This window comes from Mobula hypostoma, chromosome 1 (assembly GCF_963921235.1).
Source record: "Mobula hypostoma chromosome 1, sMobHyp1.1, whole genome shotgun sequence".
Lineage (NCBI taxonomy): Eukaryota > Metazoa > Chordata > Chondrichthyes > Myliobatiformes > Myliobatidae > Mobula > Mobula hypostoma.
Window position 1 is genome coordinate 231,165,375 of NC_086097.1, and position 15,249 is coordinate 231,180,623.

Consider the following 15,249-nt stretch of genomic DNA (forward strand, 5'->3'; position numbering starts at 1 on the left):
GCACAAAGCCTTGTTAACTATCCAAATACTCATATATCCAGTCCCTTAGAATACCTTCCAATAACTTTCCCACCACTGACATCAGGCTCATTGGCCTATAATTTCCTGAATTATTTCTGAGAGCCTTTCTTAAACAGTGGAATAGCATTAGCTATCCTCCAATTCTTTGGTACCTCACCTGTCAAGTCAAGTTTATTGTCATTTATCTATACACATGTATACCGTCAAGCAAGACTTTGTTTCTCCGAACCAGGGTGTGGAGTACTGTAGTTTATTTAAAACAGAAAATACATAATAACTTATGAAAGTAATGATAAAATCTACAGATGGATTACACATAGATTAACAAACTAAAGTACATAAGTTAAATACTGTAAAGTACAGAACAGATTAACCAGTGACACTTTGAATACGATGCAGCAGGGAGCTCAGAAGTCTAATGGCCTGGGGGAAGAACTGTTTCTCGTCCTGGCCATTCTTGTTTTTATGCATCGGAGTCTCCTGGCTGATGGTAGAAAATCAAAGAGTCTTTAAGAAACCAACCTGGTACATTATCTGGCCCTGCAGCTTTACCAGGGTCTTCCTCACCAGACTGAATGTTTGCTCCCCTGGGGGGGATGGGTGCTTTCCTCGCCAGCACTTTGTTCTGCGCATCAAACCAGGAGTAAAAGACGTTCAGCCTGTCGGGGAGCGGGGCACCCTGGTCACCGATGCTCAGGATAGAATTGCCTGCCACATGCACCTAGTTCCCTTGGTATCGCAGCAGCAACTGTATGTCACTAAGGATGATTTAAATATCTCCGCTAGGGCCCCTGCAGTTTTTGCATTTGCCTCCCGCAGGGTTCAAGGGATTTGGCCCTGTTAGGCCTTCGGATTTATAGACCCTAATTTGCCTCAAGATAGCAAACACCTCCTCCTCTTCTGTAATTTGTACAGGGTTCATGACGTCACTGCTGCTTTGCCTCACTTCTGTCGACTCTGTGTCTATCTCCCGAATAAAGGAGTAAAGACAGCTGAAAAAAAATCCATTTAAGATCTCTTTTGGCTTCAGCATAGATTACCATTCTGATCTTCCAGAGAACCAATTTTGTCCCTTGCTATCCTTTTCCTCTTAACATATATGGATCCCTTGTCTGCTAGGGCAATCTCATGCCTTCTTTTAGCTCTCCTGATTTCTTCCTTAAGTAGTCCCTTGCATTTCTTATACTCTGTAAGTACCTAGTTTGTTCCTACTTGCCTAAACCTACTACTTTTTCTTAATCAGGGCTTCAATATCTCTTGAAAATCAGGTTCCCTACTCTTGGTATCTTTCAGTTTTATTCTGACAGGTACATACAAGGTTTGTACTCTTAAAATTTTGCTTCTGAGGGCCTCCCACTTACCAAGTACATCTTTTCCACGAAGCAGCCTGTCCCAATCCACACCTTGCAGATGCTCTCTGATACCATCAAAATTGGCCTTTCTCCAATCTATAATCTCAGCCTGAAGGCCAGACATATCTTTTTTCCATATTTACTTTGAAACTAATAGCACCATAATCAAACTTCTGTCACCTGCCCTAACTTCCAAACAGCAGATCAAGTATCACACACTCTCTCGTTGGCACTTCCATGTATTGATTAAGGAAACTTTCCTGAACACATTTGACAAACTCTATCCCAAGTTGTCCTTTTACAGTATGGGAATCCCAGTTAACATGTGGAAAGTTACAATCAGCTACTATAACAACATTATGTTTCTTGCAACATTTTGTGATCTCTCTACAAATTTGTTCCTCTAAATCCCATGGAATGTTGGGCGGTCTATAATATAATCCCATTAATATGGTCATACCTTTCTTATTCCTCAGTTCTATCCATTAATCCCCACTAGACGAGTTCTCCAGTCTGTCCTGACAGAGCAGTGCCGTGACATTTTCCCCGACTAGTAACACCACCCATCCCCCTTCAATCCGTCCCTCGCTGCCTCATCTAAAACAGTGGAACCTCGAAATATTGACTGATTGCCAGTCCTGCTCCTCCTGCAAACAAGTCTCACTAATGGCTACATCATCATAATTCCAGGTGTTTATTTGCCTTTCATCTGAGCTCATCCGCCTTTCCTACAATGCTTCTTGCATTGAAATATGCGCAGCTCAGAACATTGGTCACACTGCTCAAACTTTTGATTCCTGACTTTGTCTGAGGGCTAAACATCTGCCTCCACAAACTCTCCACTAACTGTCCTGGCACTCTGGTTCCCATCCTCCTGCAACTCTATTTTAAACCCCACCATGCAGCATTTACAAACCTTCCCACTAGGATATTTGTCCCCTTGCAGTTCAGGTGCAAATTGTCCCTTCTGTACAGGTCCCACTTTCCCTGGAAGAGAGTCCAATGATCCAAAAATCTTACGTCCTCCCTCCTGCACCAACTCCTTAGCCATGTGTTAAGCTGTATAATCTTCCTAGTTCTGAAACTCACTAGCTTGTGGCATGGATAGCAATCCTGAGTTCACAACTTTGTAAGTCCTGCCCTTTAACTTAGCACTGAACTCCCAATGCAGAACCGCATCACTCTTTCTCCCTATGTCATTGGTACCTACAAGGTCCACGACCTCTGGCTGCTCGCCCCCTGATTTAAGAATGCTGAGAACTTAATCTGAGATGTCCTGGGCCATGGCACCCAAGAGGCAACATACCATCAGGGAATCTCGTTCTCATCCACAGAGCCTCCTTTCTGTTCCAATTGACAAATCCCCTTTCGCCACAGCTCGCCTCTTCTTCCCCCTTCCCTTCTGAGTCATAGAACCAGACTCAGTGCAAAGACCTGACCGCTGTGACTTTCCAACGCTAGGTACGCAGCCCCAATGGTATCCAAAGTGGTATGCCCGTTGTTGAGAGGGATGGCCACAGGGATACTCTGCACTGGCTATTTGACCCTTTTCCCCTCTCCTGACTGTCACTCAGTTTCCTGTGTCCTGCACCTTGGGTGTAACTACCTCTCTATGTATCCTATCTTTAAACCCCTCAGCCTCCTGAATGATCCAGAGTTCATCCAGTTCCGGCTCCAACTCCTTAACACGGATTGTTAGAAGCTGCAGGTGAAATCGTCAGGGACAATGGAGGTCTCCCTGCTTTCCTAAATCCTGCAAAAGGAGCATTCAATTATCTTGCCTGGCATTCTTATTGTTCTAACTTTGCAAATATAAAGGAAGAAAACAATAAATAATCTGGGGGGTGGGGGAGAAAAAAACTACCCATAGCTTGTTCGCTTTCTCTCACTCAAGCCTCTCCTTGCTGAAGCCTCGAAGAACTAAGGCCTCAAAGTCCCCACTCTAACACTATCCACTCCAAAAAAGGCCACCCCACCTCCCCCACCTTATTTTAATTTGTTCTTGACAGCCAATCTTGATTACTGATTGGCCACTTCTCAAAACACCAAACTGCTGCCAATCGATGCCTTATGTACTCAACTGGCAAACCTGAGTGAGCTACACCTTCTCACATTTCAGATCGCTGATTGGCCACTGCTCAATTTAGTGCCAGAATAACTTGCAGAATGCAAAATCTTGATTGCTCTCATTAGACTTTTCAAGAGCCTCTTTCAAGATAGAATGCTTCAAATATTTTCCTTTATAAAACATAGGGGACAGAAGAGCTTCATTTCCAGATCAGCTCAATGGCTTATCTTCTTGCTTTGATCACCAGAATAGGGAGGAACCATCACACTCCCCCACATCTCCTAATGACCCTTTGGTCTCAGTATCTGAAGCTGACGTGTGGGCTGCCTTCAAGAGTAAATCCAAGGAAAGCATTTGGTCCAGATGGAGTACCTGACCAAGTACTGAAGACCTGTGCCGACCAACTGGCTGGTGTGTTCACGGTTATCTTCAACCTCTCACTCCAGTGGTGTGTGGTACCCTCCTGCTTCAAGAAGACTTCAATCATACCAGTGTCCAAGAAGAGAGTGGTAACCTGTCCAAAAGGCTATCGCCCAGTGGCACTTGCATCCACAGTGATAAAGTGTTTTAAGAGGTTGGTTTGAAGCTCATCAGCTCCTGTTTGAGTGGCGACTTGGATCCACTCCAATTTGCCAACTGAAGCAGCAGGTCTACAGCAGATGCTATCTTGTTGGCTCTTCACACAACACTGGCACATCTAGACAGCGAGGATGCATCCATCAGAATGCTCTTTATTGATTCCAGCTTGGCATTTTACACCATCACCCCCTCTAAACTAATCAGTGAATTCCAAGACCTGGGCCTCAATAACCCCTTTGTGCAATTGGATCCTGGATTTTCTCACTTGTAGACCCCAGCCAGATCGGATTGGCAAAAACATCTCCTCCAAAATCTTCATCAGCAGAGGAGCACCGCAGGGATGCGTGCTTAGCCTCCAGTTCTACCGGCTTTACATCCACGACTGAGTGGCCAAGTTCAGCTCCAACGCCATATGCGTTTGCTGATGACATCACTTTTGTGGGCTGTATCAAAAGTGATGATAAATCAGCATACAGGAGAGAGAATGAAAATTTGTCAGAGTGGTGTAATAACAACAACCTCTCACTCAATGTTAGTAAGACCAAGGAATTGATAGTAGGCTTCAGGAGAGGGAAACCAGAGGTGCAGGAGCCAGTAATCATTGAAGGATCAGAGGGGCAGATGGTCAGTAACTTAAAATTCCTGGGTGTCACTGTCTCCGAGGACTTGTCCTGGACTCATCATAGAAATATAATTGCAAAGAAAGTACAACAGCACTTCTACTTCCTCAGGAATCTGCGGAGATTCACCATGTGATCAAAAACCTTGGCAAACTTTGATAGTTGTGAGATGGAAAGTGTGCTGACTGGCTGCATCTTTGAACTTGGATTGTATTCTGTTTTAATCCAAGAATTCCTTTATACAACATACCTGAAAAATTATCTTTCTTTGTATACAATTGCTTTGATGGAATTTTCTACAGAACAGTAAACTGGGGCATGCAATTTTACTCTTTTTTTTTCTATATTTGGTTCAGCTGTGTTCTTTGTCAGCACTAGACATTAAAGAGCAGAAAAATATTTCCTTTACCAACCTGGAGAGAGAGCCTGCACACGAATTATGAGATCCAAGGAATTCCAGCTGGAAGGGCTTGGATAACAACGGGCACAAATGCACGAGCTGCCTGGCGGGGCTAAGACTGAGGACTCTTTCCGGGCTACTCCCAGAAAGCCTCAGAGGAAAGATTAAAACATTCATACACACGTACTGAAGCTGAACACTTCCTTCAAAAGAAGGTGTTGCCCAGGTACGAGCGTAGGCATAAACCACACCTGTTTTTGTAGAATATGTGGAACATGATTTGTTTCTGTCCCACTCAGACCAAGTCACTCTCTTTGAGTGGAACTGCGGTGTCAATACAAAAAAAAGTTCTTGACCATTTCTGTAATTTGTGGTTAATGACACACCTTTGAATAATAACATGCGATGTCTTTTCAGTATTGGGGCGGCATGGTAGCATAGTGGTTAGCATAATTCTAATGCAGTACCAGCAACCCGACTTCAGTTCCACCACTGTCTGGAGGAATTTGTACGTTCTCCCCATGATTAGATTATGAGGACACGCAGTTCTCTTTTATTGTCATTTAGTAATGCATGCATTAAGAAATGATACAATTTGTTCCTCCAGAATGATATCACAGAAACACAAGGCAAACCAAGACTAAAATAACTGACAAAAACACATAATTATAACATATAGTTACAACAGTGCAAAGCAACACTGTAATTTGATGAAGAACAGACCATGGGCACGGTAAAAAAAAGTCTCAAAGTCTCTCGAAGGTCCCATCATCTCACGCAGACGGTAGAAGGAAGAAAACTCTCCCTGCCATGAGCTTCCAGCGCCGCAAACTTGCCGATGCAGCACCCTGGAAGCACCGACCACAGTCCGACTCTGAGTCCATCCGAAAACTTTGAGCCTCCAGCCGGCCCTCCAACATCAAGCACCGGGCACCATCCTCTGCCAAGCGCTTCGACCCCGGCCCCGGCAACAGGCAATAGGCAAAGCCGAGGATTTAGGGCCTTCCCCTCCGGAGATTCTCGATCGCACAGTAGCAGCGGCAGTGAAGCGGGCATTTCAGAAGTTTGTTCAGATGTTCCTCCGTGCTTCTCACGTCCGTCTCCATCAGATCAGGATTGTGATATCTATTTAACAAATACGATATCAATTCAGAGCGGCCGCACGCGCTGCATTGCACCGCCATCTTCTCCTCCCCTCAGAGTGGGTTTCCTGCAGGTGCTCCAGTTTCCTCTCACAGTTCAGAGGGGTACGGGCTAGCAGGTGAATTGGTCACATGGGTGTAACTGAGTGGTGCGGGCTCGCTAGGCCAGAGGGCCTGTTACCATGTTGCATCTCTAAATAACGTACGTAAATATGAATGCATGCACTACCGCTACACTCGACTAAAAACTGAATGCAGCAAGTATACCATACACGTTAAAAATGAGCCCAAAACACTAGCCTCAGGTTTCCTGGTTATGCATCAGAGTGAACTGGAGCCTCCATGCAATCTGTGACCAGGGTCTGAGAGCAGCAGAGATATCATTGCTCTTCACTCTCCTTCTGAGGGGATCACTGCAAGTCTCCTACCATCATCTCCTCTTCGTGGTGTTTCCCCAATGTTAGCAAGAACAACGAAGGAACTTGGCAGTTTCCCAGATACTGTCTCTTCACTGTCACCCACAGTGCAGACAAAAAGCATTCACCCCCTTTGGAAATTTTCATGTTTCATTGTTTTACAATGTTGAATCACAGTGGACTTAAGTTGGTTTTTTGACACTGATCAACAGAAAAAAATCTCTATAAAGTGATGTAAATTAATCACAAATATAAAACACAGAATAATTGATTGCATAAGTATTCACCCTCTCCCCCTTTAATATGACACACCAAATCATCGCTGGTGGTTTTAGAAGTCACGTAATTAGATAAATGGAGATCACCATGTGCAGTCAAGGTATTTCAATAAATTGTAGTAAAAATACATTTGTATCTGGAAGGTCCAACTGCTGCTGAGTCAGTATCCTGGCAAAAACTACACCATGGAGACAAAAGAACACTCTAAGCAACTCTGCGAAAAGGTTATTGAAAAGCACAAGTCAGAAGATGGATATAAGAAAATTTCTAGTCACGGAATACAATTAAGTCAATCATCAAGAAATGGAAAAAACATGGCATAGTTGTAAATCTGTCTACAGCAGGCCATCCTCAAAAACTGACCATGCAAGAAGGGGACGAGTGAGGGAGGCCACCAAGAGACCTGTAACACCTCTGGAGGAGTTACAAGCTTTAGTGGCTGAGATAGGAGAGACTGCACATACCACAACTGTTGCCCGGGTGCTTCACCAGTCACAGCTTTGTGGGAGAGTGGCAAAGAGAAAGCCACTGTTGCTAGAGTTGGTCAGAAAGCATGTGGGATACTCTGAAGTCAGCTGAAAGAAGGTTCTATGGTCTGATGAAGTACAAAAAATAGAGCTTTTTGGCCAACAGACTAAATGTTATGTTTGGTGCAAGCCAAATACTGCAATGGTGACTGCATTATGCTGTGGGGAAGCTTCATTGCAGCAGGCTCTGGAAGGCTTGTGAAGGTCGAGGGTAAAATGAATGCAGCAAAATACAGGGAAATCCTGGAAGAAAACCGATTGCAGTCTGCAAGAGAACTGCGACTTGGGAGAAGGTTTGTTTTCTAGCAAGACAATGGCGCCAAGCATAAAGCCAAAGCTACATAGGAACGACTTAAAAACAACAAAGTTAATGTCCTGGAGTGACCAAGTCAGAGTCCAGACCTCAATCCAATTGAGGATTTGTGGCTGGACTTGAAAAGGGTTGTTCACTCACAACCCCAATGCAATCTGACAGCTTGAGCAATTTTGAAAAGAATAATGGGGAAAAAAATTACAGTGCCTAGATGTGCAAAGCTGATAGAGGGCCATTCACACAGACTTAAGGCTGTAATTGCTGCCAAAGGTGCATTTACTAAATACTGACTTGAAGGGGGTAAAAACTTATGCAATCAATTATTTTGTGCTTTATGTTTGTAAATAATTTAGATCACTTTGTAGAGATCTGTTTTCATTTTGACACGGAAGTCTTTTTATTCTGTTGATCAGTTTCAAAATAAAAGTCAACTTAAATCTACTGTGATTCATTGTTGTAAAACAATAAAACATGAAGACTTCCAAGGGGGGGGGGTGGTGAATACTTTTTATAGGCACTGTACAAGCAACAGTTGGGCCGGGGTGAACCAGCCAAATTCCCTGCAATACGAGGGGATCAATAGATCTGAACTTGACTAGAAACAGCAACACTTGCTTGTCCAAGTGCCCCTATATTTTGCTTTTGTTAGCTACTCTTCACTTGGGGATTGGGGTGGTAATCTCAATTCATTCCTTGCTCTAGTTAGCACGAAACTGAGACAACTGCTATCATTTCTCCAGTTCAGAAAGACCACCACAGATTAATGTCTGAAATAGAAATACAACTTAATGTAGTTGTACACAAAGTAGAGATGATGGCAGTGACTTCTTTGTCCACCACCATTATCCAACAGAGAGATCCATCCAGGAAACTGCAAGATGCCAGTCCTACAAATGTTTGACAAACAGAATCAGAAGTTACAAGCAGCTCTTCTTTCTCTCTGGAAAATGCCATGTCTCCCTCTTATGTATTTGATATTACAACCATACTCAAAATGGAAAATATGTTCTGATTAGCAAGTCATATGAGGGAATAAGTTGCAAACACAGCATGGCTTCATCGCAGAAAAATAATGGCTTTAATGATAATTATACAGAAGCACAAGTACAATCAGCAATATTAAATGATTTTGAAACTAAAGGTGAATTATTATTCATAGTTCAGGAACATAAAAAACCTCTCAAATTAATTCCTTTAAAGGTTGCTCTATTATTAAGTGTTTCTCATTTCCTTATCTTCATCATGTTTCCTTTCGTGTGCATTATTATTGTTGTAGTTTTATTTTTTCTCAGCTCAAGCTGGCAAAATCTGAGCAGCATAGACAAGTACATTCCTTTCTCAGCTGCTTGGAACTATTAAGCTATTCTGGCGGTGTTTAGTATTGTGTCTTTCTGGAGATTTACATAAATATTGCTGCATAGGCCTAATCACTTAATGCTATTGTGCAGTGACTTTGGGATGATACCAGTTGTAGATATTACTATTGGGACAATGGATACCCTGTTCATGTTCCATAGTCTTTCAATTTCCTCTTTTAATTCAGCATATTTCTGATGTTTTTCACTTACTGATTTCTGTATGTTATGTGTGTTTTTGAAACGTCTATATCTATTTAGTAAGTTGTTCTTGCTTGTTTATCCTGTAATATTATACCCGGACGGTTATTACAGATTGTCCTATCTGTAATAATGTATCGGTTGTAATATAATTTGTAGAGCTCTGACTCAAAAACTGGATCAAGCTTGTATTTATCATTACATTACTATTATTATTATTTAATACCCATCAAAATCCTTTTAAAATTGATTCTCCCTATTTGCATTAGTAACTTTGGAAAAGAGCCAGAGAATCATTGGGACTCTGTTACTCGCCACCATCCCATTGCTTTCCTGCTCTGTAATTAATTATGGCAAAAAATAAGGATCAACTCTTGCCTCACCACCACTTTTTCACTTGCCCACTAAAGAATATACCGTAGGATACTTTCTCCCCCTATAATTATGACAGCATTTCCACACTTTTCTCTTATTCACAAAGCTTTCGTTTGTTTTTTTTTTGTTTTCTGTCCTACGCCATTAATCTTCTTTACCACTGATTTCTTTCCGAAGCTGCTCAGTACTGAGTTTCCCAAGAACAGTTTTGTGTTTAACAACTGTGATAATTTCACAGAGGAATTTGGAATATTTTCTACAAGTTAAATATATGAGACCATAATACACAGGAACAGAATTAGGCCATTTGGCCCATATATAAGGCAGCTGCACGTGCTACTCTGGTCACCACTTGAGGTATCTCTCACTTCAGTAATCAAGCAGAACTGCACTGCACTTTTGCTTTGGCTTCTAGACTTTCTGACCTGTTGGTTGATTATAATTATCTGCTCACGCACAGGCCTCTTCCGACTTTAAAAGCCACCATTTTCTTTCATTAAATTCCTAGTCTCTCTGATCCTCATATTTCTAATCACTTAGGGCATGTGAAAATGAGCAAAACTGCATGTATATAGCACTTCTCACAATTTCGCAAAAAGGCTCTAGGAAATACAGGAACGTGGATTGAAAGAAATGTTGGAGCCAATAGAAATGGCAGTGCAGTCATTACAAGAGACAAGGAGGCTTGAGTAGTTGTGCTGCATGTGTCAATATACACTGGTGAAGTTGAAATTTGAAATTGAATGCTGTCTTATATTATTCTCTACTTAATGGTTCCCTACCTTGTGTATTAGAAGCAACACTGTATGCATTCCTCATTCCGACCATAGATTCAGCAGAACTCTGTTCACTGGGTTCAGCAGCCTGTTCTTCATTGGTGATAATCTCCAGGGTTCCAAATTCATTCATTTGAAACTAATAACAACATTAATGATTTATTATCACTCAATGTAAAAGGAAAAGATCAGATTGCAAGCAGAAAAAAACAAGTACAATTATTAAAGCAACACAGTTCTCCGTAAATAAGAAATATTGGCACTAGTAAATCTAAACCAATTTATTGCACAAGAAATAGTTAATGAAACAATACACGAGAACAGCAAACTTAACTCAAATGGAAATATATTCAATCAATTCTGCCTTCAGCAACTTCCAAGAAATGTTTCTTCTGACATGTATTTACATATTGAATGAAAATGAAACTTGCAATTGTGTTCTGATATTTTGATTTCCATCAAAGTAACTGAGGAAGTGATCATAATTGTGCTAGGTTTTAATACAGTGATGGAGAAGAACAAAAGTACTAGAGCAATAAAGGTTCTAAATGGTGCTAAGACTAATATTACTGGACCATTAAGTGACCAAAAGGAAGCAGTTGCTTGAAGGTAAATAAATCCCAGAGCTCTAGGAGGCATTTAAGCAAAAAAAATCAAAGAGTTCAAGATAAACGTGCTTCCAAACAAGGAAGGGACTGCCAAATCTGGAGGCCTCTCATGGCAAGGTGCACAGAGGGGAGGGTAAGGTGTAAAGGAAGCCTATGCAAGACAAATATTTTAGGACTATAATAAAATAAGATGATATAAAGTGTAGGAGTGAAATTAAAAGAGAATTTAATGCAGGGGGTTTTAAAAAATGCCTGTGTCCACAATTACTTATAGTTGTAAAATCAAAAGGATAACTAAAAGCCTACTAGGGAGCACAAATTTTAACCTACTTGTGGAGGCAAAGGACGTAGGTGAGGTCCTTGATGAATATCTTGCGCCTGTCTTCACAAAAAGGGGGATGGTGTCAATGTTGTCGTTGAGGAAGGTGAATGTGAAATATTCTGTGGACTCAGCAAAATAACAGTCATAGTGTTAAGGTGCTTAGAATCTTTTAAAGTGGATAAATCGCCAAGCCCAGAAGAAATATACTCTAGTCTGTTAAAAAGAAGCAAGTGAGAGAACTGCAGAGGCTCTGACAGCAATTTATCCTTGGCTAAAGCAATAGCGCCAGGGGATAGAGGGCTGCTAATGCTCATTATTATTTCGAAAGGGACGAAAGGATAAATTCTGTACAAGTTAGTTTAACTTTGACTTTGAGCAGATCGTTGGAATCAATGTTGAGGGATTGTACAAACCTTTATGATAAAAGGCAGAGATTATTCCATATCAGTCAGAATGGATTTGGAGAATGCAGATTATGATGAAGCAACCTTTATGAGGTGGCAGGAAGCTGAGAGTAGTGCATTTGATTCATTCTGCAAGGATTTTTGTTATGCTCGTAAGAAGGTCGCACCTGGCAGTCTGCGGTAAAATGTCAAGGCACATTCGAATGGAATATGAAAAATCAAATGTAAAAGAGGTGGCAATTATGAGAAGGAAAGGGGAACAGATGGCCATTCGTTGAGTACTATGTATGCACATTTATGCTCTCCACAATATAGAAAAGATGAGCTTGCACGGGAGAGGCTCCAGGATGCAGGAGACTATTGAAAAGACTGGAAAGTTGTGGCTGAGGAGAGAATGGATAAGTGAGGAGGCTAAAGGGGGATTTAAATTGTGGTGTAGGAAATTAGAAGGTCAAAGAAAGAAGAGCTTCTTGAAAGGTTAGGAATGAAAAGCACAAGTAGGACATAGGTAGTGCTGGTAAGTCTAACAATTATTTTTATTGCCCTAATTTCCCTTGAATGTAATGGTTTGCTGGAGAACTTCACCATCAGTCACTGAAGTCACAAATCAGCCAGACCGAATAGGAGCAGTGAATTTCCTCCCCGAAACACATCCATGGTATGTGCAACAATCCAGTTATTTTATTAGATTAGATTTTGAGGACACTCAGTCCTCGTTTATTGTCATTTAGAAATGCATGCATTAAAAAATGATACAGTATTTTATTATAATCTAGTTCTGAGCTTCAGAATATTAACTGAAATTAAATTCCACAACTGGGACAGAGTGGTGGTCTCTGGCCTGTTTCAGTTTCTGGGTTACCAGACCAGTACCCTAACTGGTGTCAACAACAAACTCAAATAACATGGTGAGTTGGATTGTTTTATGAGGACTGGAGGAGATTAACGATTTATGGAGCAGGAAAACTGGAGAAAATTAAAAAGTAGGTCAACAAGTACAGAAATGATGGTAGACAAGATTTTGTGCAAGTTGGACTGCAAAGTTTTGAGGAATTCCCAATTTTACAGAGAGTAGAAAAAGGGAGGCCTATGTGCACAGTGTGGAAGTTTCTAATCTAGGGATAAAACAGATTTCTGCAGCTGCATTAACAGAGCCAAGAATGGAATTAGACAATATTGCAGAGGTGAGAATAGGCAAATCTGAGCAGAAATATAATACGAAGTTTTAAATATTTATATTATAATATAATCCAAGGATACGGTCCGGTCCAGTTCAGTATGCAGCCAGCAGAGCAGCGAAGAGAGGGGAAATTAAGTTGGAGGTCAGTGTCTATGTGTGGAAATGAATGATATGTTTCTAGATAGACCATAAGATACAGAAGCAGAAGTAGGCCATTCGGCCCATTAAGTCTGCTCCGCCATTCAATCATGGGATGATCCAATCCTTCCGGTCATCCCCGCTCCCCTGCTTTCACCTCATACCCTTTTGATGCCCTGGCTAATCAAGAACCTATCTATCTCCGCCTTAAATACACCCAATGACTTGGCCTCCACAGTCGCTCGTGGCAACAAATTCCACAGATTTTCCACCCTCTGAATTAAGTAATTTCTCCGCATCTCTGTTCTAAAAGGATGTCCTTCAATCCTGAAGTCGTGCCCTCTTGTCCTAGACTCTCCTACCATGGGAAATAACTTTGCCATATCTAATCTGTTCAGGCCTTTTAACATTCTGAATGTTTTTATGAGATCCCACCTCATTCTCCTGAACTCCAGGGAATACAGCCCAAGAGCTGCCAGATGTTCCTCATACGGTAACCTTTTCATTTCTGGAATCATTCTCTTGAATCGTCTCTGAACCCTCTCCAATGTCAGTATATAAGGAGCCCAAAACTGCACACAATATACTCCGTGTGGTCTCACGAGTGCCTTATAGAGCCTCAACATCACATCCCTGCTCTTATATTCTGTACCTCTAGAAATGAATGCAGAGAAATGTTAAATGGACCAGTGATGGTTGGAGGCTTCCAAAATTAATGGTTTGGGTATATAAAGACAAAGTATTTAAAGCGATGATAATTTAGCACTATGATTGTCAACTGGCAATGCCAACTGTCCGGAACAGGTGGCCCAATACTGTTTCTCCGGCCTACAACAGGCTATCACCTGAAAAAGTTTTCCGTAACGGTGTAAAATATCCTGCCACACATTCTTAACAGTCCACCCATTTTTACAATGCTTCTAACAAGGTAAAACAGGAAAAGCTTTTGGCCCTGGCTCAAATTTGCAGGAATTATGACGTTCTTTGGGGGCGGGGGGGGGGGGACAGACAAACAGGGTCACGAGCGCAAGATGAACACCAGGTGCTTCGGATTCCTAGTTTAACTGTGATTTGCCATGCCTCACCAATGTTCCGTTGAAACAGACACACCAGGAAAATGAGAAGTGTCCCAAACCCTGAGGTAATTTTTTTTATATATTAAAAACTGCTTTCAAGCAAATAGGGTCACAAGTATCAACTTCTAGTTTATCATGGAACAGACACAACAGCTGCTTTGAGGTGCAGGCATTGACAAGATCTTGGCTTAATTTCTCTGTCAGTACACATCACCAGCAGGAAATCCCTGCTACCTGATTCAGATGCACCTAGCCCACCATGATGCAATACCCAAGTAGCCCAGTTTTCCAGAAGACCAGGAGATGTTGGAGCAGAATTTGGCTACTCAGCCTATCGCGTCTGCTCCACCATTCCATTATTACTGATTTATTATCTCTCTCAATTCCATTCTCCTGCCTTCTCCCTATAAACTTTGACACCCTTATGAAGCAAGAACCTACCAGCCTTCGCTTTAAAAATATCATTGACTTGGCCTCCACAGCTGCCTGTGGCAGTAACTTCCACAGATTCACCACCCTCTGGCTAAAGAAATTCCTCCTCATCTCTGTTCTAAAGGGACGTCTTTCTATTCTGAGGTTGTGCCCTTGGTCCTAGACTTCCCCCCGCTATATGTCCACTCTATCTAGGCCTTTCAATATTCGACAGGTTTTCCCTCAATTTTCCCTCTCTATCATTCTAGATATAATTTTCTCTTGTTTTCAGTTCATTTGCTTGCGGCTGTATACATTGTTGGGTTTCCAAATTTGAGGAAGGATATTCTTGCTATTGAGGGAGTGCAGCGGAGGCTCACGAGGTTAATTCCCAGGATGGCGGGACTGTCATATGTTGAAAGATTGGAGCGACTGGGCTTGTATACACTGGAAGTTAGAAAGATGAGAGGGGATCTGATTAAAACATGTAAGATTATTAAGGGATTGGACACGCTAGAGGCAGGAAACATGTTCCCGATGTTGGGGGAGTCCAGAACCAGAGGCCACAATTTGAGAATAAGGGGTAGGCCATTTAGAACGGAGTTGAGGAAAAACTTTTTCACCCAGAGGGTTGTGGATCTGTGGAATGCTCTGCCTCAGAAGGCAGTGGAGGCCAATTCTCTGGA

General features: G+C 41.9%; 1 protein-coding gene across 6 annotated transcripts in view; it reads right to left on the bottom strand.

Moving 5' to 3' along the window:
• Nucleotides 1-15,249, bottom strand: part of LOC134355649 (lethal(3)malignant brain tumor-like protein 4) — a 427,935-nt gene that overhangs the window by 308,933 nt on the left and 103,753 nt on the right. For all 6 annotated transcript variants that reach the window (XM_063065900.1, XM_063065889.1, XM_063065869.1 and 3 more), the window contains one exon: nt 10,431-10,563. In XM_063065900.1, the coding sequence (XP_062921970.1) occupies nt 10,431-10,563 (133 nt within the window). The remainder of the gene's footprint in view (nt 1-10,430; nt 10,564-15,249) is intronic.